The sequence below is a fragment of the Atractosteus spatula genome, chromosome 21 (genome assembly GCF_055471065.1).
Source record: "Atractosteus spatula isolate fAtrSpa1 chromosome 21, fAtrSpa1.hap1, whole genome shotgun sequence".
NCBI lineage: Eukaryota > Metazoa > Chordata > Actinopteri > Semionotiformes > Lepisosteidae > Atractosteus > Atractosteus spatula.
In genome coordinates, this window is record NC_142726.1 from 5,185,391 (window position 1) to 5,208,564 (window position 23,174).

A 23,174-nucleotide genomic window follows, 5' to 3' on the forward strand; every position below is an offset into this window, starting at 1 on the left:
GGCCTTTTAGAATTTCAGTTCTTTTTCTGGTTGTATATCCTTTTATGGGAGTTTCTGATTTAGAGACATTTGGCATAATTCCATCATTAACTCCTCAGCTAAGCCAGGTACAGTATCTGAACTTTCTGTTTCCTCTTATTCTGAGCAGAAACACTGTTGCCACAGATAATCCAAAATGGATAGACTAAGACATATTAGACTGTATAATATGAATCAGCCATTATAAATTGATGATTGCAATAATTATTATTTGAATTATTGCTTCTGGAATCAGCATTCAGCTCCTAGTCCTGCATAATTTCAACTTGAGTCTTACCTTTGCCAGGACCTAACAACAGCCAGGCATGGGGAGCGGTAGATATGAGCTGGATGGGTCTGCGTGTGAGTTTTACAGCACCGCGTTCTGGCAGTAGGACAAACCCACAGGCCACAGGCACATAAATAAACTGCCAAGCCTAGGTATCCATCACCAGTTACGACTGACACAGGAAATACCCCTTGTATAGTAATCACTCCAGCAACTTACTTATTTCCTTAATATTAGCATTATTGGATATTCTAATAACAATGGACACCTGCAGATCAGGTGACCACACAGGGCTTCAGATGTTTTAATTAGACATGTACCAAAATTCAGATTTTCGCTTCTGAAAGCTTCAAAGCACTTCCACCTAAAGCAACATTATTGAAGTCTTATTTCATTCGGTTCTTTCCCTTTCACTCTGCATCTGTGGCACTCTGGATGGAAAGTGCTCTCCCCTACTGTGAAAACTAACAAACTTAGTTCTTATTCTAGATTTCGGTTCTGGAATGTAATATCTGGGCAGCATGGCGGTGCAGTGGTGAGCATTGCTGCCCCGCAGCGCTGGGGCCCTGGGTTCAAATCTGGCCCAGGGGTGCTTCAGTAGATGTGTGGGTTTCCTCCACCAGTGCAAAGACACACTGGTAGGTAAATTGGCTCCAATAAAAATTGGCCCTGGTGTGATGGACTGGTGTCCTGCCCAGAACGTACCCCACCCTGAGCACATGCTTGCTGGGATAGGCTCCAGTTCCCCTGTGACCCTCAATTGCATGAAGTGGTTAGAAAACAGGTGGATGGAATCCAATATCTATTTTACCTCAGTGCAATTCCATCCGAAGTCCAAACTGATGCAGGATAGAGATGTTGATGTTAGATGTTGCAGAGGAACAGAAATACTGAAATTTGGCACTTACTGTATACTGTACCTGCAGTACACAACACAGAATACAGAAGTCAGAAGTCATCACACAGTCAAAAGAGTAATTATCATGCTTTCAGTAATTAATAACAGGCACAGCCAATGAACTGCAAAAAAGAGACCTTTAAAGTGACCTCTGACATTCGCTGTGCATCGGGGTTTGCTCTGTCCTCCTCTCCAGTTTCCACCTGATTCTTGGCTCTGTCCAGTGGAAGTTAGAGTGGCGACGGCAATGTTGGTCCTCCTGCTCGGTGATTACAGCTCTTCAAATGAGCTAAGCATGCAAGAGATACAGAGCACAAAGGGGCACCTCGAATGGAGGGGTCAAAGGTCAATAAAATGATGCAACAACGCAATATTTGATAATCCTTCACTTTTCATGGCATACATTAATATTAAATTGAGATGCAACCATGGGCTAGATTAATATGAAACAAAGCTATTAATTACTTTTGATTATAATTAAACAAATCACAGTTTATAAGTTGACCACACAAATAATACTCAGTAAAAATACTGAGAGGAAAAACTAAATCTTATGCTTCAGGCTCGTGTTGAGGAAGTTGACTGTGTAAAGGCACGACTCTCAGCTATATGTAAGGGACAACCACCATGCAAAGCTTACATACATTTTGTTGTATTCCTGTTTTTAAAATTTTGACAACAGTAGTTAAACATTTATTGAAAGTAATTATGCATAATTAAACAAGAAGTTAATATGCAATTATACACGAACAGTATTTTAAATGATGTCATGCAAACTAAAGCATTAACAAGTATTTAAATAAAGGTTTCTTTGCCTGAGCTCTCCTGACTTACCCTGTGTTTCTTGGGACTGATAGTCTCCTAGAGAAGATAATAGTGATACTTGTGTTTTTTTTATTACTGAACACAGGTGAAAGTCTCAATTCTCAAACTATGTTCTTCTTTGTCATGTTTAGTATACTGACAGTAAAGGGTAAATATATTTAAAATGTGCAGTAACTCTGGAGATGTTTTCTGGATGTTAAGTTTACATTACGGTACTTGAGAATTTGTAAAGTATGGCAGCATTTGAGTTAACACATTCTAATGTATCCACAAAAACTGAGCAAAATCAGGAAAAAACCGACAGGACATATACAGGTACGCATGTTTTCAGCCTTCTGTAAAGCACACCTAAAAACTAGATCCTATAAGTAAATAAAAAAAATCGCAAGTGTTGCTCAGCTATTACTGTTGTGTTCTGTAAAAATTTTAAACAAAAGCATCAGCCAAAACAGGAAAAATAATGATCTAATTATTTGAGTTTCACTATATACAGAGACTTTGTGTTGCTCAATTGCTATACTGTATATAAAAACGTATATTTATATCTGCAACAGTATACAGTTAACCAAAAATGAAAACATCATCAGAGGAAATATTGACACTTTGTGAGAATGAAAAGATTTCAATAAAGACTTTTATTCAAATAATAAAACTTGAAGAATAAAAAACCTGTCTCTGAACAAGTGTACATTTTCACCCTGGTTTCTAAAACAGCATATTGAATACTGAATTAAAACAACCCAGAAACAAGAGCCATAAGGGATGTGCTTTAGAAGCAGACAAAAAAAATCCTGCTAATATTACCTATTTTTCCTGAAGAACAATATCGCGTTATTAGTTTGGCAAAGACATTGCATCAATATAAATAAGACACAAGCACAAATTAAACATTAAAAAAACAACCGTCAACAGCATGATAACAGCAAACCACACTGTCTGTCCACATCCTGTGTGTGATGTGATCCAGCTGGTCAAAGACACCTCAGCCACCGAGGTGCTGAGGAAGTCCAAGTCCAGGCCAATGCGAAATCTTCAAAGTCGCTTCGCGTTGAGGAAGAAGAGCAAAACTCTGGTTTCACGAGTAGAATTTGCTGTTGTTGATCTTTTTCTCCTTCATCCTTACGCGTAAATGGAGAAAAATAAGAGACGGAAGATGAGTATGCTTTGTATTTTGATTAAGAAAGTGAAGTTTCTAACTTAAATGTGAAGACAGATGTGAGTGTGAATCAGCCCACAGCCTCTCAATGTCATCGCTTATGGAATGCCCTTGCCCCAACTTTTTGAGAGACAAATTCCTGGTTTCTTTTCAAATCTTAAAAACACAGTTTTTACTAGGGCCTATGTCTGATTGTCTTACAGTAAATCCATATTTCATTTTATGTATTTTTATTGTATTATTACACTTGTTCTTCTTTCTCACTATGTACAGTGTCCTTTGGTTTGGAACATTATTTGGTTTAACAAATTTTTGGGTCAGTGGATGCCAGCTGAGAGCTTCAGTTCCACCTTTCACAATAAATGCCAAAGGTTTGCAAGGAAACAGAATAACAGGTTAGAGACCACAGGATGGACACTGTTACTGTATGTCTCGTATTTATCTGATGCTCACGCTTTCGGGTACAAAGCAATATCACTCGCGCCACCTGCTGGAAGTTAACTAAAATAGCAGTCAGTTCACCAAAAAAGGGTTGATGGGAAATGAAAGCTACAATAAAAAAAAACCGTTTTTTGAAGTGTGCGTCACGCATACTTCTGCTTGCAGGTGTCCTGGATCTTGTGTAGTTGCCTCTCGTTGGTGCTGAACTCCTTCATCAACTCATCGCGGCTGTTAATCTCCTTCTGCAGGTTCTGATGAGTGTCGTAGAGGAAGAGCTCATTGGACAGTTCCGCCTGGCGTTTCCGCAGCTGGCTGCAAGACAGGTAGAGCTCCTCTTCGGTTTTCTGGACGTGAAGAGAAAAGGATAATGAGAGACCAGGGTTTGGGGGGAAAAAACACGAAGTCTAACATTAAGACTGTTGAAATACCTGATTTGCTTCCTGACCTCTACTGAGCAAAAAAGGTGTGAGGTAGACACCCAGTAGTATTCATATAGTACATACGCAGGCAGAACTGGGTAAGATTAGAGTTTGACCTCCTTTGTAACTTTCTTTTAAAACTCCCTTAAAAGAACAGAGCTATCTGGGCTGCTGTTATAAAAATAACAGATATTAATACCTCACCGTAATTATCTTCTTTTCATCAGCCTTACCTCCACCTGCTGCACATCGATGAACACCAGAAGAGAAGCGAGCTCAATGTCTTCACTGAATCCGTTTTTCAAAGGAACAGATCTGTATCCTAGCAAGAGAACACCAGTGGAGTTTAGCACAACCATCAGAGTTTGAAGGGAAGCCTTGCTGCTGGCTTGTATTAATAAGAATATTATGTAGTTCAGGTGGGGAGCTGCATGCGTGCGTAGGCTGCAAAGGAACAAGTAATAGGTTTATTCCATGCTGAAAAGAGAAGAAAGTTTCAGCCATGGAGCCTTCTTCAGGTGTGAGCAATAATAATATTATGCAGATCTTGGTGTAGAGATGGCAAGCAGGGAAACAGAGGTGCTGTCTTCTTTGGAACCCATTTATATGGGGATCTAGACAATGAATGTGAATTTTCGGCAAATTTTCCCTGCTGCATGAGCATAATTGATTGCACTAGGGAGCAAGACAGATTGTTTAGATCAAGTTGTATCTACTACTGTTGTGTGCCACATTGAATCTGGATCTATTTTTTCTTTTAGGTCTGGAGCATTTGTTTTTGAGAACGGGATGCCTCGTTTGACGTGACTGGAACTGATCTGGTTTGAGCCAAAAAAACCACAGTAAATTTGATAATAGGGTTTGCTGTTCTTCGTTTCATCTTGGTCGAACTGTGATTGGTTGTTTAGCCTTGTACACTACGCGATTCAAATGGTTTTGTCTTTGTGGTCTTATTTTTCGCAGCACTTGAACAGATCTGCTGATAGAGACTACTGCAACACTAAATAGCCAGACACACAGTTCACATATGACAAGCGCTATGTTTAAAACTGTCATGATTAATCAAGGCATTTCAAAATGTGTTTTTGAACACCTTTCTTTTAAATATGATGCAGAGATCATGTGAAAAGCAATAATTAAAGTTTAACAGGAGGTGTCCTGGTGTAAAGTAAACCCCAAAAGCCCTTTGAGTCCCACCAGTCTTGATGCCCTTGACAGGGAAGGTCGCTTCGGCCAGGAAGTTGGGGTCAGAGAACATGTCCTCCTCGTTGACCACGAATCGCAGGAAGGTCAGCTCTGGCTCGTACACCATGAACTGCACGGGCTCTGGAGGGGCCGGCCACACGGGGTTCAGCCCATTGTCATCTGAGGGGCAGAGAGCAGGCCTGTAAGCGATTCTGTTCTCACCTTACGCCGGGGCCTCCCACCCTCAACTCTTCCAGTCCCTGACAGTGCAGGACTCGCACAGCCAGAACACTGCTTACTGAATCGATCTTTCATTGCTCAAATGACCCTCGGAAGGAAGAGTGTGACAAAGGTTCAGCAAAGGGTGGAAGGAAGACTTGCAATGGACTGGAATGGAAGACGTCATGTTGCCATTGTCTGGCCTGCATCAGCAGAAAAAAAGCACTATGTACGTGAAAGCAATTAAAATTATTATTAATTGTAAATCGGCTTCTTTTAGAAATAGCACAGTAACCAGTCACACAGTAATTAAGCCAGCTTTTCATTTTGAGAGTCATCTACTGTATTTTATCTTCACAAACATGTTCTACTTTGCAAATGAGTAATAATACTATATTACTATATATATATATGCAATACTCCATCCGTCTACCCATTTTCTAACCGATTTTTCCTTTCAAGCCCAAGTCAAACTAAACATTCATGGTTGTGCTCATAAACCAAAAGACTAACAGGAACCTCCTTATCTAAAAGGGCTGTAACCCTGGTGTCCTGGCCAAATTTCCCTCTGGTCTTTACCAGTCATGGCCTCCTAATAATCCCCATCTATGAACTGGCTTCATCACTCTGTTCCCCACCCTACTTATAGCAGATGTGTGGTGAGCGTACAGGCGCACTTTGGCTGCTGGTGCACCATCCAGATGAAGGCTACACATGAGCGAAGTGCCCAGAAAAGCACTTTATAAGAGTAAGGAATTTATTTTAAAACTAGTTTAACAAACAGCTGTGTTTCATGAGGGCACTGTCAAAACTGAATAGCAGTACAGTGTTTATTTTCAAACAGGGGACTTACAGTAGTGGGATGGATCTGAAACAGTTTATACTGTAGATGAAGAAGACCATAGTTATGCTCACAATACTTACTCTTCACGATCGTTTTGAATTTGCTTTCTTCTGCATTAAGTCCACAGAGCTCTATTTCTACAAATGGGCTGGTAATGCTTCTGCCAGGTTTGGGGAGGTGGCGGGCTGCGATTACCTTTCAGAACACAAGATAAAATCACCAATTCAGACAAGCCTACGTTACATCCTGCTGGATATGCAACACTGCAGTGACACACCACCAAGAAAAGAGAAAGAGATCAAAGGCACAGTTAGGAAAAAGGTTATAAAGCCATTTTGACCGTCAGTACAGTAGAAAGTACCAGCTAACATGTTTGAGACAAAAGTAATAACCTCGTACTTATACTGTTAACCTCTCTGTGACAATTTGTTTCATAGTAAGCAGTAAGAAGGTTCTGGCTACTGTTCGAAATGTCAGTGTCAAGAATCGCAGCCATCATATCTTGTCATTTCTAAAATGCAACATGAAAAAGTCAATTAAAAACACACAAAAATACTGCATTGGATAACAGATGTCTTTGGTTTTCACTGCCTCAGGGTAGAGATAGATTACGGTATATACTGGTGGTAAAAAAAGAAACCCTCCTTTTCCAAATAATCCATACTTCATTGCTTTCAACCAACAAAAAGTATTAAATATTAAAGAACAGTAAGCTACCAAAAAAGTCCATTAGTATACATGAGGTGTGAAGCCCTTCTTATAATTAGGCACCGCACAGTAAATGTTTGAATTGACAGTTAAACAAGTTAAACATTTTTAATTACATCCAAACTGTAAGAAGTGATCCTGTAACTCCTCCTCTGTGTGGCTAAGTGGACACTGGGGATGACTTAAGTTTTGCAATAACTGTTTAAACTGTCTCTGTTATCAACACTGTTCGTACCAACTTCTGCAGCTGCCAGATGCTCAGAAGTTCGCCACTCCCTGCGAAGCCCCCCGCCACAGCCCTGCTACATTCCTCATGGATTTCTCCGATAGTTAACTACAGTGTGTCTGGAAAATGTGCAATGCATTACGATGCTGTAAAATGACACACAATGTACATAAAGTGTTTTAGGTGATTGCAACAAGCCAATCGGCTCCTTTGCGGAAACGGATGCTCTGACTTCCTCAGATCGATCACCTACTGTAATAGAAACCAAACAGGATGAACGCCTTAGTTTCCAATTGACCCCTAAAGACCTGATGAAGAACTGCTTTGCATGAAGGAGTCCCTTACTCGGACAGTGATGATGAGTTTGACATTTCTTCTCTCCATGTGTGGGTCATAGGAGTCACTTCTCATCATCTCCGGCTGGAGCACGTAGCCAGTCCTTCCGTTGAGGGTGAACAAGGCGTTGTTTAGCTGCATGTACTTGTCTAAGGTTAAACAGACACATTTCTTTCATTGCTTATTGTCTAACAAACGTGACCAGATCATAATCATACAGAAGAGGGTACAGCTAATTGATATATACTGTGTGTGTGTTTTAACCATTTAACCATTGTTTCATAACATTATCCAATGCTTGTGCTTTAAAAGAAAAAAAAAGTGAAGCAAATGTATCCAGGTCACTTTAGTACTAAAAGCCTGGTCTGAAGAATTGTGCTTAAAGGGACGCTGTCCTTTAGATTTGACTTCCTGCCTACTCGGTCATTAAAATGATCACATTGTTTGTTACAGTAGTGTTTTTAACTTAATTCCATTCTGGGCTTGTACAATCTGGTCTACCCAAAGTTCACCCCTAATTCGACCGTCCATCTATTTTCCAACCACTCCTTCCAAATCCGGGTCAAGGGGGAGCCTGAGCCAATTCCAGCAGGCAATGGGGCACAAGGCGGGACACAACTTGGAAGGGACTCCAGTCCATCGCAGGACAGATACAAAGACACGCACACACTCACACCAGGGACAATTTTCCCAGAAGCCTATTTACATACCAGTATGTCTTTGGAGTGTGGGTGGAAACCAGAGCACCCAGAGGAAACACAAACACGGTCATCCCAGGTCTGGAATAGAACCCAGGAGCCCAGTGTGTTAACCACTGCACCAACATGCTGCCTTCACCCTTAATTAAACTGGAGCCGTTTCTCACTCCTCCACCTGATCTGCTGTGGAGCAGAACGGCTGCTGTGCATCAACCAGGTGAGAGCTGCACTTCAGTGGTGGATGAAGTGAGTTCCCTCCTATTTGGGAAGTGCCCTGGGATGCTTTAGGATGCCAAGTACTCAGTAAATAATGACATCTGCTGCTGGTGAGTGTAGGCATCTTACTTGACCTAGCAGGACCCGTTGAAATAAACATTTCTGGGGACTGGAGCAAGCTCATTCTTCAAAAATATACTCAGAGAAACTTTGAACCCATGTGCTTCTGTTTTCAATTATTAATGCCAGTTATCACCTGGAGTCTGAAAGTTAAGAGCGACCATTTGACTCCCACAGGTCCAGAGAGGGTAGGGGTCATAGTTGGAGGAATCCACTCTTTGGCCTTTGGGGTAGATCCTGCTCAGAGCCTTGCGGTTGTATCGAAGAAATTCTTTGGCTGTCCTCTTGGGTACTGGAGCTTTGTTCTCCACAAAAGAGCGGATTTCCTTGTAGTCGTACTGTGCTGGAGAGAGGAAATCCACCACTTTCATTACCTATATTGTGGTAGTTTGTTATGCAGTAGTTTTAAAAACTTACATTTACATAAACTTCATTTATTTTACCTTGGTAAAAAACTTCATTGAGAATTTCTGGGGTTCCTATGAGAAGATGACTTGTAGGTGGTACTTGGATGCTTTGGTTTGATCAGGGGTGGTACTTGGTCCAAAAAGTTTGAGAACCACTGGTTTAGGGTATATTAAATACTAAGTATTCAAAAACATTCTCTTTTGAAAACAAAACTACTGAAGCCCAACAAGTTAAATGGTGTGATTGATTGAGCGGTTGTTCAAGAGGAGTTTGAAATCTAATCTCACTGTTCCATTTACCCATGCAAATACCCTCTGGATACCCAAATGTCTGTGCACTCCGCCCTCCTCCCCAGCTTCACAGGAGCAGCTGCCTCCCTGGTTCATTCCTCGCAAGTGAGCTGGTTTGTTACAGAGCCGATCTACTGACAGGACTCCAATTCCCACAGTCACATGAATTGATGCCAACATATGAAGCACAACATCCATTTATATTCATCAGCTTGTGTCAGCAATATTAGAATTGGACCAAAATATTGAATTTATAGTATATTGTCTAGATAAATATTTGCGCACATCAAGTTAAAGTGGCTCTTATGCGTTTCCTTCATGCGAGAAGATCATTTGTAATGCTGGTTGTCCTAGATTAAGCACTTACCAAAACTGTCCTTGTCTTTGCTCCTTGGCTGACAGTAAACGACAAGGTCTGACATTTCAATCGCCACCAGGTCCCTCTTCTCACTCTCTTTCTGCTGCTCCATCTGCAATGAGAGCAACACAGCACTGACTGCACACAGCTGGGCACAGTTCTGGACCTCCTTGTGAAGACAGAACCAAGGCAGGTCAGTAAGGCAAGAAAAACGCAAAAACAAACTCGAAATCGGCGTGACACCAGGCAGAAACCTAATTCTAAACTAAACCTTAGTACATAGCTGGCATTTAGCTGAATACAGGCTGATTATGAAATATTGTATTGAGGCAACTGAAAGGTGAAAAGTAAAGCATGAATCCAGGAGTAGTTTGAACACCAGATGGCGATATAACACCAGTGTTAACCAGGTTCTGCAATGAATTACTAAGAGAAAACCAGGGTCTCCTGCTGTTATCCAAAATTCACTGCTTCAGGGTGCACAATTGTCAACACTGGGCAAACACCCGGGAGATGACATTTTACATAGAAAAGTGCAGGGTTTAACATGCAGGTAGCAAGAATGTACTATAAATATAAAATGGAATACACTACTCTTGAAGAAACTGCATATGAAAAAGACTGAAATCTTGTAAACTATGGTGAGAAGCAATACAAAAGCAGACAGAATTTAAGCATAAAGGTAACTGAACTGTTAGAACAACTAATCAGAAATGTTAGTCGTAATAAGGGTTACATCTAGCTCATTTGGTTGCTTGTAAGCTTACCACTTTTAAAAGGAGTGGCACTGTTTTATACTGTAAGTAACAGGAACTTTAAAATACCTGTGGGTCCACCTCACTATGCAAGTAGTTTATGAAAGATGTTGCCTGGATTAGTATTGAGAGGACATACTATAATGAAAGCCTTAAAGACGTAAATCATTACTTGTGAAATTTGTGGTACATTACACAAAACAAAGGCAAAGCTAACTAAAAATCCCAAATTACTGATATCACCTCTTAAACTGTTAATGAAAAAAGCGTCTCCTTAGTTCAGCAGAAAATGAAAAAACAAAAAAATAAAACAGAGAACATATTAATCATCCGTTATCTAACCATTTTGTGCTCCACTCTAACAGTGTACAAAGATGATTGCTTAAGCGTTGTCAAATGTGAAATACTATAATGTCTCCACCCAGTTGAGCAGGAAGTTCCTGTGTGTGACACATTCTAATAAGCAAAGTTTTCTAATCAACAAAGACACCAGTACAAAACAATTACAGGTCAGTGTTTTCAACAGCAACCATAATCTACCGCCGTGCAACATCAGTGGTTCAGGGATATCTAATTCCCTGCAAGTACTAGTCAGGAGTAATACAGGTTTCAGGCTGTCTCTCGATGCTACCAGGTTTCGAATGTCTTACTAGGATTGGGCTGAGCGGTGGCTCTGTGGCTAAGGATCTGCGCCTGTGGCTGGAAGGTTGCCGGTTCGTATCCCATGGACGGCAGAGGAATCCTAATCCGTTGGGCCCCTGAGCAAGGCCCTTAACCCCAACTGCTCCAGGGGCGCCATATAAATGGCTGACCCTGCGCTCTGACCCCAAGCTTCTCTCCCTGTCTGTGTGTCTCATGGAGAGCAAGTTGGGGTCTGTGAAAAAGACAAATTCCTTATGCAAGAAATTGTATACGGGCAATAAAGTGATCTTAATATTTGGACATGACGCAATGGTTTCTTCTAAAATTAATTTTTATAAAAAAGGTATACAATTGCAAGGCAAGGGAGAATTCCTGAGCTATGGGGCTGATATGACCACTACCTCTTGGGTACCTCTCACCTTGAACTGTTTGCTCTTCTCATTCTCCGTGATTGCCCAGATGACCGTGTACCACTCGAAGAGCTCTTCCACAGTGTCTGTGGTGACGTCGAAGGGCTGCACACCCTCCTCCTCCTTGGTTTCGATGGTGAGCAGAAATTGCATCCCATTCTTCATCTTCTGTGTTTTACCTGTTGTTGTTGTACAGGCTACGGTCAGGCATCGGCTGAGCTTCACACAGAAATTTGCACTGTCTTCTGGACAGGTCTCTAAACCTTTACCTGCACTGCAAAGTCTGAGTCACCTTGGTTTTGAAAATCCACATAATGTCCATTAATAGGCATGTTGGAATTAATATTTTCTTTAAAATATTTCAAGACAGGGGGCCAAAAACTTCTTTCACTTCAAAGGCCTTATTTACACCATGTTATTCGAATGGTTGTCTAACTCAGGTTGTTAGTTGTTAAAAGGAAACCATTAAAATATTGCTCAGCGGGGCAATTTCAAGCTTCTTGCTCTTGCTTTGCCTTTTCTATTGCCAGAACAGTCCTGACAATATGCAGAACTCTGTTCCCAATCATCGTAATCTATCAGCTCAGCAGTGGCAAACGTTAACAATACACCTCCAGTTTTCCCATTGGGTTTAAATGGGTCCCTGCCTTCCAAGAATCAAAGGCAGAGCTCTTATTTCCGAAAAATATAGCCTGCACTCTTAAAGGTCACCCAAAGTGACAGATCGAGTTCCTCACTGCTTGACAGAGCTCCACTAATACGCCTACTAAACGTTTTATATTTCCACTCTGTCAAAGGTTGAAAGTCTTCAAAACACCCTCGTGTTTCATTTTCCTTTCAAGTCAATAAAGCTCATCTCTAGAGTAGTAGTGAAGTAAAAACAACTGGAACTTTAGCTGTTAGAATTTCTAACCTTTGTGTTGCGTTTACCAAGGGAAGAACTGATGTGATGGTCACTGTCACTTGCATGCAGCTGTGAAAGTGCCTTTTAACACATCTAGCATGATGAAAGATAAGTTAAGTAAGTTCTTACAAACAGTGCATTTGGAAAGATCCACTATTCCTTTGCACAGCTCTCCAAGAGGGTTGTCTTCGACGACCTGCACAAAGCAACGAAAGGTAGTTTTTACAAAATTGTCTATTTTCAGGTCCACTTTCCTACCATTGTCTCTCTGCTGTGCATCTGGTTTTGTCTGCAGTTCCTGTCAAGACAACCACAAGCTCAAACTTTGCTTTAAAACCTGGAAAAAGATCTTCCTACAGCAGCCTTCAGTAATATCAATCACAAAATGGCTTATTTAAACACTTGTGCTTATGTACAATGCTGCACCTTTTAATCAATTTGAAGTGTCCTACAGAATGTTATATGAAAATACATAAATCCATAAATACTATTATACATAAAATAAATAATGAAAGTATCATTGGTAATACCAAACCGGACTGAATGTACAGTATGAGTGCAAGAAGCTTTCTCACTTCTTCCCAATATCAAACCCAGAATGCAGCTGCTCTTGTCTCTTGCTTTTGAAAGGCATGGGAACCCCCGCCCAACTTCACCTGGTTTATTGGTTCAGCATTGCTATTGTTGGAAACCTCCTCTACGTAGTTTGAAGGAAAGAACAACTGCACTTTTCCCCCATAGTCTCCTTTCCACCTGCAGGGACATTGAAAATGATCATGTTCACAACATCCACAAGGCCACCCTGTTAAGTCAATCTGATAAATAATTTGCAAATGCACTGCCCAAATCCATCCACTTCAACATTACAGTTCTACATACTATTCTTCTGTGTAAAAAATCAAAAGCGGTACTATATTGTTATGTATTAGAGCGCTTCCCTTGACAGAAAAATAACTCAAGAATGCATTATTGTATGACAACATTTACAGGAAGCAGAAATTAAAAGTCCAGACAGGTCTCTCTGCACCCATGTTGAATATTCTGATATTATTAGCATGTCAAATGGTTGTTTTTTATAAGGTGTTACCAAAGCCGAAAGTCTACCTTTCGGGAAGCAAGCATACAAGAAGAGAAATTCCAACCCAATCAGCCTGACCATCAGTCTAAGAATGAAAAATCACAAGCCCTGTGCAATTCAGTACTAATTTCCAAGGTATGTAATCTGGCGAAGTAACAATGACTAAACTAATGCTAATCCATAGGCAGAATTCTCTATTGATATTATAACTAAAACCAGTTTAACAGAATCCCTAAGCAAGCATACCTGACTCAAGCTTAGAAAAAAAGCTTAATTGTAGCACAGACAAGCTGATTTTCTGGCTCTGCATTTAGTTTTAGGCCTCAATTTTTATGAAGTGAGACTGAAACAATTTTTATTGTTCCCTTACCAGCCGCCATCTTCCTTCACAACATTGTGGATCAGAGCTCCCTTGCAGAAGTTCAGCTCGTCTGATCGCATAGCTCTGTAGTCATAGAGTGCCTTCACTGTGTTCTTGGGCTGTCAGGGGGAAAGAGACGAGCCACCTCAGTAATAGGCATATAGCGGGGATCTGTGCAGCAGTTTTAAACTTCATTCACAGGAGATGCTCTCTCTTCTGTCCTGTAATCGCTCTTCGGTTTTGAAACCAGTTCACAATGAATCCTAAAGCACAAAGAAGTTAGGACCGTTTCTTGGCACCTGATGCTACTGGTCATGCACAGCAGATGCCTGCAACCACTGAGAAACCATTCAATAAACACTTCTGTCCTTGTTAGTTTATGTCTAAAATAAATGCACTGCATCTAAAGGGAGAGCAAATGCATGGTCTCTAACAAGGAAAAATATTTTGCAAATGCTAAAATAGATACAACTAAAATGTGGGAAACAATATTCACACACACCATCAAAGACAGTGGAAAGAAAATGAGAATGAATAAACAGCCATTGGAAATTAACCTACGCTGATTTTTGCTCACAGAAATGTATTGCATTTCATTTTATTTTTACCATTAATCCAAATTAACTTACCAAAGAGGGTTCAATTTCGTTAGGCTGCACGTACATCTTGAGTTCGTACAGACTGGCAGAATCTCTCTCCTGTCAGACACAGCAAAAATTTGACTTGAAATGAGGTTAGTGCTTACCACTTCAACGCCAACCAAACCACAGTAACAGTAGGGTACAGCACAGTTTGTCAGAAAGTTCTAGAAATACTGAACTCCTGTCATAGTATTACTTAAGTGTCTTCTTCACAACCTTACTGCTTGATGGCCAAAAAGGATTTAGAAACTAATCCTGACTCGCGCAGGTCCCAGAGACTGAGAATTTAAACGTCCTGGAAATTTTACGCGGATGCATAACAACAGGTACTGTAACTTCAAAAACTCTCCTACTGGCAAAGGCTTGAAATGTTATTATTAAATTCACTGCCTTGTCAATAATAATGATTGTCAACACCAACAATAATTCTTCTAATTGAAATCAGAGACAATCAAAATCTCAGAGTATTCTTGAAATCTGCATACTGTAATTACTGTACTTAAAAGGTACAATTTAATTTTTCAAGCATTAGTTGGAAATTTCAGCATGATCTACAAAAGGTCTGTAGATTATTTGTAGAGGTACAGTATTGGTACTTTCGTAAGTATTCGTATTTATTAGCAGAACAGAAATGGAAGGAGTGAAGGTTTATGTTATCTTGTAGATCAGTCTGAAAAAATGAATGAGACGAGTATTAACCTCTTGAGTCATGTTTCTGTGCAGGGGAGATGGAGAACAAAGTGCTAGATACTGTAAGGCATCTATGAGATAGGAATTGATTGCTATCCTCTCTAACATGCAACAAAAATCAATCTTTAAAAGTATTATTCAGATTTATTTTGGATGATTTGGCATGCTGGCTAAGAAAAACTGAAATCTGTCAAATCTGTGAAAGTAATTAATTCTAGAATGTTGATTAAATCCCGTCTCCTGCAGTGATGCACAGGCATTTCTGGAAAGATTTATCATTAATACAATTTTTATTGAGTCTGCAGCCAGGGATTGTTAACTAGCACGTTATAAAGTCTTCAGAACTTTATAGCTCTGTGCTATCACATTGTACTGTGGTAAAATAAAATCTGAGTAAAAGCTTTTGAGATGAATGTCTCTGAAATAATGCTTGCAAAATACTCAAGAAGGAAATAATGGATATTACAATATTCATGTGTTTGAATAATTTTAATTTTTTAATTTACTTTACAATTTTGGTGGCACAGTAGTGGAGCGGTTAGCATTGATGCTTTACCGAGGCCCTGTGTTCGATTTATGGGGTGCTGTCTGTGTAGAGTTTGTATGTTCTTCCCGGGTTCATGTGGGTTTCCTCCAGGTTCCCGTTTCCTCCCAGAGGAAGACATACTAGTAGGTTAATTGGCTTCTGGGAAAATTGGCCCCGCTGTGCAAGTGTTTGTGCCTGTGTGTGTTCTGCTGCACACGATGGACTGGCATCCTGTCCAGGGTGAACTCTGCCTTGTGCCTGTTGCTTGCAGGGATAGGCTATGGCTCCCCCACAACCCAGAACTGGACAAAGCACATTCAGAAAATGTATGAGCGTACTTTCCGATTCTGCCGGCATTTTAAATTCTATGCAATCTTGAGTAGTGAAAAGTGAATATGAGAAACTGAAAGGAAAAAAAAAACGATAAAAAGTGAACTCTGTTGGTCGTAACCCCCTGCTGTGTTTTTTAGAGCACGAAACAGCGCAAAGTGGCCTTTGTGGTACAAAAGAGAAGGTTTGCCGCAGGCAGACCAGCTGGCCTGGGTCTGAGTCAGGGGTACTTACCGAACTGAACCTCTTCACCAGCTCTTCGGTGACGGGGTACCGCAGTTTAATTTTGCGGTACAGAGGCTTGGTCCTGAAATAGTTCACCAGCTCCACCAGGCTCTCAAACTCGGTGGAGGTGCCCAGGACAAACATGGAACCCTCTCTCTGGATCCGGCAGTGTTTCACCTTGCCATCCCCCCTGGAATCACAGCATTCCATTAGCACATGCACAGCAAGGCCTGGAGCTTCAACAGGATGCTTCCCCTCGTCCGACATCCGCTGAGACTGTGTTTCATTTCCATGTTGCAAGTTTAACAGAGTTTGTCTCATGTTTGCTCCAGCAGACTCTCCTTTCCCCCATTGTAAGAAAGTGGCTGCAAAAATGGACAGGCGCAAGGCCAGCTGGTGAGGCAAGAACGTAAAAAAAACCCAGAAACAATGTCTTTCACTTAAAAAAGTTGAGTTCAGAAAGTTTGGAGTTCGGAGTTTAAAAAGTCAATCTTGCACAAGATTTTGCAGTTCGCCTATGTGAGTCTGATTAACTTCAATCCAGATTGAAGTGTTTTTTAGTTATTTCACATTTACAGATTTGGAAAAATATTCTTACGTTAAATCTGCACAGAAACTTAACTGTAACGTGTGTTTGTAAAAGGAGACGGTGTTCACTTTGAAATGCGAAAACTGTCTAATTTATGTAGTGCTAAAAAAGAAATTATTTGTTAATTCAGCAAACGTATCCCACTTTTCTTGCTGGGACTCTCCTGGAGTTTTCAGATTAGTTTCATGGAGTAACCAGGTCCTTCAGACATAAAATGTCAGTTAAATCTGATACCTTGAATACTACATTGACTCCTGGAGAAGGGAGGCAGGTGGAGGTAAGATGACCGTGTGCCTCAGGTGGCTAAAACTGTAGCATTTAGTCAAGGTTTCACCTACAGGACTAATGAAAGGGGTGAGAGGGGAAAACTGAAGGAATGAGTGATCATGTAAGTTCTTAGTTAAAAAGTAATACCATAACTCATATGTAGGTTGTCCAGTTGAAGCAACAGCTACTAAGGTATAAGGTCTTCTGACCCAGCCAGTTCATCAATTAAGAAAAAGAGAGGAGTGGTATTTCTACAAATGAAGTATTAACATCTAAAAAAGTAATATATCTAAAGTAAAGGGTAAAGGGTAAAAGCAGCTGGTTTGGTGAATTTAGTTTAATCAGAATCTTCTTGCATTTGGCCTTTTCCAATTTATGGTATTATTTATACAGTTTATGTAGCACTTGTCAGTAGATTATTTTAAATGAATGATAGCACAGTAATATGGAAAGTACCATATTTTTCTTGCTTTGTGTGTGTGTAAATATAGCCAGGCATTTCCTCTGGTAAATCATGGGATTATAATCGTCTACATTTGACCTGCAGAACCATGGCAGACGGCAAATGAGAAATCTGCCCTCACTGAGAATAAGGTAAATCATCTCATCTGCGTCGCAGGAGAATGGGGATTTCACCTGAAAGTGATGGCAAACGAGTCCGGCTCCTCTCTCTTGCGGATTAGGAACGCTCCATCACGGGGGATCCTCATCAGCATGTCCTCGGCTTCCCCCCGGCTCAGGTTGTTGTAGTACCACCTAGCGGGGAATTAACAGACAATCAGGAGCCCGTTTCATCATCCCTCTCGCATTTGTGAGATTACCGGAGCTGCACAAAGCAATTTAACACACAGAAGTAAATGTCGTAATTCAGAGAAACGTTAATCCTACTAACGTCTTTCGGATGAGACGTTAAACCGAGGTCCTGACTCTCAGTGGTCATTAAAGATCCCCAGGCATTTCTCGATAGGAGTAGGGAGTTATCCCGATGTCCGGGCCCAATTCCCCCCTCGGCCTTTACCATGGCATCCAAACTGTCCCTATGCATGACTGGCTAGCACTTGCCCTGCGATGGACTGGTGTCCTGTCCAGGCTGTACCCTGCCTTGCGCTTGTTGCTTGCCGGGTAGGCTGCGATATTTTCTGATAGTAGCCATTCCTAATTATTGAACAGAGTTTGTAGTGCTAATACACTAATTGCTTATTTGAATATTCTTAGCAGAAAATTAATTCAAAGTAATATTTCTAAGCATTTCTGGGGATCTTAAAATAATCCTCAAATCTAGTCAATAGTTGAAGTATTACACAAGCAAAAATAAATTAAACAAATGTTATTTGAATATATTTTAAAAATATATAGTTATATCATCAACTTTGAAAGAAAATGCAACATATTTACTTGCCTTTGACTTAAGTTTGAATTAGATCAACAGTGCATTATAGTTTTGTATACTGCACTTAAAAGTCCGTTGTAAGGTAGCCATAAGTGTTTTATAACATATAACTAGAATTCATTGTGAATTTAGAACATGCTTATAGCGTACATAGTTAATGACTACCTGTATCTGGAGCACTGCTGGCATCTCCAGTAAACCAAGTGAACATCATGTCATGACCTCTTTAATCAGACTCGCAGTTATCACACAACACACTTCCTCTAACGGAGGTGCTGAAGATTTCTCAACAGTGAAAATCTCCACCTAGCTGGAGAGTCTCTCTCTTCAGTATTTTCTGAAGAGCTCTGCACTTTGTACCAAACATCTAAATTTTTGCAAAATGCCGGTGAAAATGTGACCAGCTACTAAATATATACTGTAACAAATCCCATTGCACTGTGAAGTTTTATTGAAGTGCTTAATGTTTTTGAGTACTTAATTCAAACAGCTAAAGCAAAATGCTCCAAATATAGCCCATAAAAGCTGTCCTGAAACTGAAAAACAGAGCCAAATGGGCTGACAATACTGTTCTTCAAAGAAACAATATTAATTTTCCAGCAATGGAATTACTTTAGTTTTTTAGCAACATGAATTAGCTTCACCTGTACAGTTCCTGGAAATATACCCTGAATAGTCTTTCCTGAAAATGTGTTATTTATTCAGTTAGCAGGAAAAAAGATGATATTTTCAAGCAAGTACACAAATGTAGACATGCGAGACAATTAGGAAATACTGAAAATATGCAGAATGGCTCAAAGACATCTTTGCCTCACCTTCACTCTAGCCACCAACCAACACAAATATAAATGTTTTTTTCTATTTTATTAATGAATATAACTTACAGATCATATAAAAAGTGTGAATCCTTACACCACAATATTGTAATATAGAAATCGGTGCTCGCTCTTTAATTTGATTTTTGCCATACATACAGAATATGTGCAAATTACCAGCTTCTTTAAAACACTGTTGGCTTTCAAAACATTTTCCAGTAACTTACACAACCCTCCAATTTAAGTTCTATAATCTACCTACAGTGCTATACCATGGTAAAAGAACAGTATATTTCAGATAAGCAGTCTCGAAGATGAACTGTGATCTAAAATACAGACCATGGAAGACTGTCCACTTTGTGACAGGCTACAGTACAACACACCCTGTGTGTGTTAATGCCGTGTCATTAAGCAGAAACATCTGTCTGCTAATTCACATATTCACCACTGCCTGGTTACACAGACCACTGCTTTCTAATCAGCAATACAAGAAACATGCACAATTCAAAAATCGAAATTTCTATTAGAAATATTGAGTGCTAATTAACAATCCTTTCTGCAAATAAAGAAATAAAGTATCCACAGGAAGGTCTGTAAGAATTTGCAAGCACTTTCTATGTTATGTAGTTTAGGTATTTTTTTCCTATAAAATAGTGGGGTCAGGTGGCACAGTAGTAATTGAGTAATTAATTAAACTTCAAACCCTTCTAGTTTTCATTCCAGCATTGTTTCAATTAATTTATTTTACTATTTGACAAAGAGGACAAAAATACAAAAAACATTTAGATCACTGACTAAAACTGACACTTTTAACAACATGATTGAAATATACAGTATGGACTCATAATGATTCAGGATCTTGGTTGAAACATTACATTTATTTACAGTTATTTACAGTTATTTTCAGGTGATCACACCAGTCCTATAAGGGTCACAATGGCATTTAAATAACACCTTCTTCTGGAGCGATTAGCCTGCTTTCAAACGCTAGCATGCCAAGAGACAGGTGATACAGACACACAATATATTCATGTTGACTTCTGTATTTACAAATAAAACACAATAAGACATTCCTTAAAACGAACAACTCCTGTGACTTTGATTGACCTTAGTTTGCAGTATTATCTTAAATTATACATTGTTACTAATGATATTAGCTACACACATGTATAGTTTTTTTATAGTTTTGAAAGCATTCTCTGGCATGGCAATCATTATTCTGATTTGTTAAGCCTTTTATTCTACAGTGTAGGTGCAAATCAGTCTGATAATACACTTCAACAGCAGAATGGCTCCAGATCTGATAATATACAGTAGCACTGACCTGAATCTTCACAAACAATTTAGCTCACTGACAGATTGTATGAAATAAAACAACTTTAAAAATGCATCTCCTTAAGGCTAATTAAAAAAAATAGTAATAATGAAAAACATATATATTTGCAATTGCAGCTATACATTTTATTTGAACTAAGTATAACTCTTTAAAATTAAAATTAAAAAAAAAAATTGTAATTTATTAAATGCTATGTCAGTTTTGTGTTGTCGGGGGAGTAAACTGCATTAACCAGTTGAGTTATTCATCATTTCAGGTGAACATGAGATGAGGTGAGCAGAGACATCTAGGTTACCTCCAAGCAAACACTGAATTTCAGCAAGTGGTTTTCAGCTTGAACCTCACTTTAATTTTGTGTTAACCAGAAAACTATCCCACAATGACCATGGTCTCATTTGCAAAAGTCATCCTCATGCAATAATATGCGTGTTCTTGTACACGCAGAGGCAGCAGAAATTATTTTTGCTCTGACCCACATGACTGAGAGATGACCACCTAACCATGAGGTATACAGGAACTGCGTCGGGCAGGCAGAGCGATATAAACCTTTCAGACCTGAGGGAATGAACATCACTTCCTGGTTTCAAAGACCCAATACATAATTTTCTGGACACTCCACTCAAAGCGCTATACAGGTAATGGTGACTCTCCTTCACCACCACCAGTGTGCAGCCCCACCTGGATGGTGTAACAGCAGCCATAGTGCACCAGTACGCTCCCCACACATCAGCTCTCAGTGGGGAGGAGAGCAGAGTGATGAAGCCAATTCATAGACTGGGATAATTAGGAGGCCAGGGGGGAAATCTGGCCAGGACGCTGGGGTAACACTCCTACTCTTCTTGAGAAACGCCCTGGGATTTTTAATAGCCACAGAGAGTCAGGACCTCGGTTTTACATCTCCTCCATAGGATGGTGCCTTTTTACAGTGTAGTGTCCCCGTCACTATACTGGGGCATTAGGACCCACACAGACCGCAGGGTGAGCACCCCCTGCTGGCACAACTAATACCACTTCCAGCAGCAGCCTTAGTTTTTCCCAGGGGTCTCCCATCCAGGTACTGACCAGGCTCAACCCTTCTATGCTTAATAATATAAAGCCCCAATAAATAAGGGGCTTTAGGGAATGTCCTACACCATCAGACTGAAGGAACCAAACATTTTTAGTCTTCAACAGAGGAGAATACAAAGACAGAACAATTCAAAATATTCAAAAGGCATCGAATAAAGTCGACTCATCGGATTTCTTCAGAGTGAACATTTTTTTTTTCAAGACATGGCTGGATGAGATCCTGGGATCTATTAACTACAAAACAGACTAGATGGGCAACGTGGCCATCTTCTCGTTTGTAACCTTTCTTATGCTCTTAGTCCATCCACATGCACTCGAAAGCGGTAGAGCTGCACTCACTCTTTGCACTCATGGGGGTTGGGTCTGGGCACAGCATCAGTGAGCCGCAGGTCGAACTCCAGGCACCGCAGTGGGTTCTCCTTGTAGTGGAGAATGAGGCTGTAGACGCTGTCGAAGTGCAGGTTCTCCGTCAGGAAGTAGAAAGTGTTGCCATTCTCTGTTCCTGAGCGAATGCGACAGTGCTGAACTCTTCCACCCCTCCTGGAGGACGACAGATCGACCACAGATCGGAACTCACCCCAGACACAAAAAAACAAAACAAACAAATAAATAAAATAGGGACTTTAACCGAATATAATACCATAAACATTTGCACAGTAATGCATAATATGTTTATAATGTACATCAGCTGACTAAAACACATCTTTGCTGCGCTGAGACAATGGAGGAGGTCACACAATACCAAAATGACAACGTGAAGTCCTTGACAAAGGTGTCGCTCTCCCGCACCAGGAATGTCCCATCTCTGCCCCCGGATTCTGCACAGAACTCCTGCAGGAGCCTCTCTGCCGTCTGCCGGCCTTCTCTCATCTTACCGTGGAACCAATTCTCCGTGAAGTGCAGCTCCGACTTCTTCACATTCTGGAACAACACAGCAGAGCGCATTTGAGGCCACGCAGGTTCATTCGGAATCGTTCACGGAATCAAGCGTTCGAAAGATTGAATCGATCATCCGGACACTATGGAGGTGAATTACTCTGAGCCCATGTGGTTCCATTCAGAATCGTTCAAGGAATCAATCACTCGGAATCAGTCGTTCGAATGTTTCAATGACCAAAAAATGAGGGGCTCCCCCACGCTCAAATCCCTGAATAATACTGTACCTTGAATCTCTGCAAATAATAAGACTAGGTTGAACAGGATGTGGCCTTTGTTTCACCAGGGTTTGAACTTTGGCAGCGCAGTCATGTCTCGTTTTTTCAGAAGGATTTCTTTGACCATAATGATGGTCATCTAAGTGCAGGTTTTTAACAGGATGCCAGTGTGATCTGGCCAGGGTAAGTGATTAAAGCCAATGTCATTTCCACAGTTCAAACACAAATTGTTTGAACTCTCAACAGCCTGAACAGCCTACCGCTGACAGAGTCTGTTCATTTACCATGGCTTCTACATATTGGGGTCAGCTATTGTATGAACTCATTGGAAGGCAAAGC

General features: G+C 40.4%; 1 protein-coding gene across 2 annotated transcripts in view; it reads right to left on the reverse strand.

Moving 5' to 3' along the window:
• Nucleotides 1–2,646: 2,646 nt before the first annotated feature.
• plcg2 (phospholipase C, gamma 2) overlaps nucleotides 2,647–23,174 on the reverse strand; it is a 50,217-nt gene continuing 29,689 nt past the window's right edge. For both annotated transcript variants that reach the window (XM_088938915.1, XM_088938916.1), the window contains exons 17-33: nucleotides 22,424–22,602; nucleotides 22,021–22,221; nucleotides 17,709–17,828; nucleotides 16,226–16,406; nucleotides 14,434–14,502; nucleotides 13,814–13,923; nucleotides 13,022–13,118; nucleotides 12,495–12,561; nucleotides 11,471–11,640; nucleotides 9,664–9,766; nucleotides 8,735–8,941; nucleotides 7,574–7,713; nucleotides 6,375–6,489; nucleotides 5,244–5,411; nucleotides 4,280–4,368; nucleotides 3,781–3,971; nucleotides 2,647–3,148 (exon numbers count right to left, since the gene is read on the reverse strand). In XM_088938915.1, the coding sequence (XP_088795041.1) occupies nucleotides 3,106–3,148; nucleotides 3,781–3,971; nucleotides 4,280–4,368; nucleotides 5,244–5,411; nucleotides 6,375–6,489; nucleotides 7,574–7,713; nucleotides 8,735–8,941; nucleotides 9,664–9,766; nucleotides 11,471–11,640; nucleotides 12,495–12,561; nucleotides 13,022–13,118; nucleotides 13,814–13,923; nucleotides 14,434–14,502; nucleotides 16,226–16,406; nucleotides 17,709–17,828; nucleotides 22,021–22,221; nucleotides 22,424–22,602 (2,250 nt within the window). In that variant the 3' untranslated portion in view covers nucleotides 2,647–3,105. The remainder of the gene's footprint in view (nucleotides 3,149–3,780; nucleotides 3,972–4,279; nucleotides 4,369–5,243; nucleotides 5,412–6,374; nucleotides 6,490–7,573; nucleotides 7,714–8,734; nucleotides 8,942–9,663; nucleotides 9,767–11,470; nucleotides 11,641–12,494; nucleotides 12,562–13,021; nucleotides 13,119–13,813; nucleotides 13,924–14,433; nucleotides 14,503–16,225; nucleotides 16,407–17,708; nucleotides 17,829–22,020; nucleotides 22,222–22,423; nucleotides 22,603–23,174) is intronic.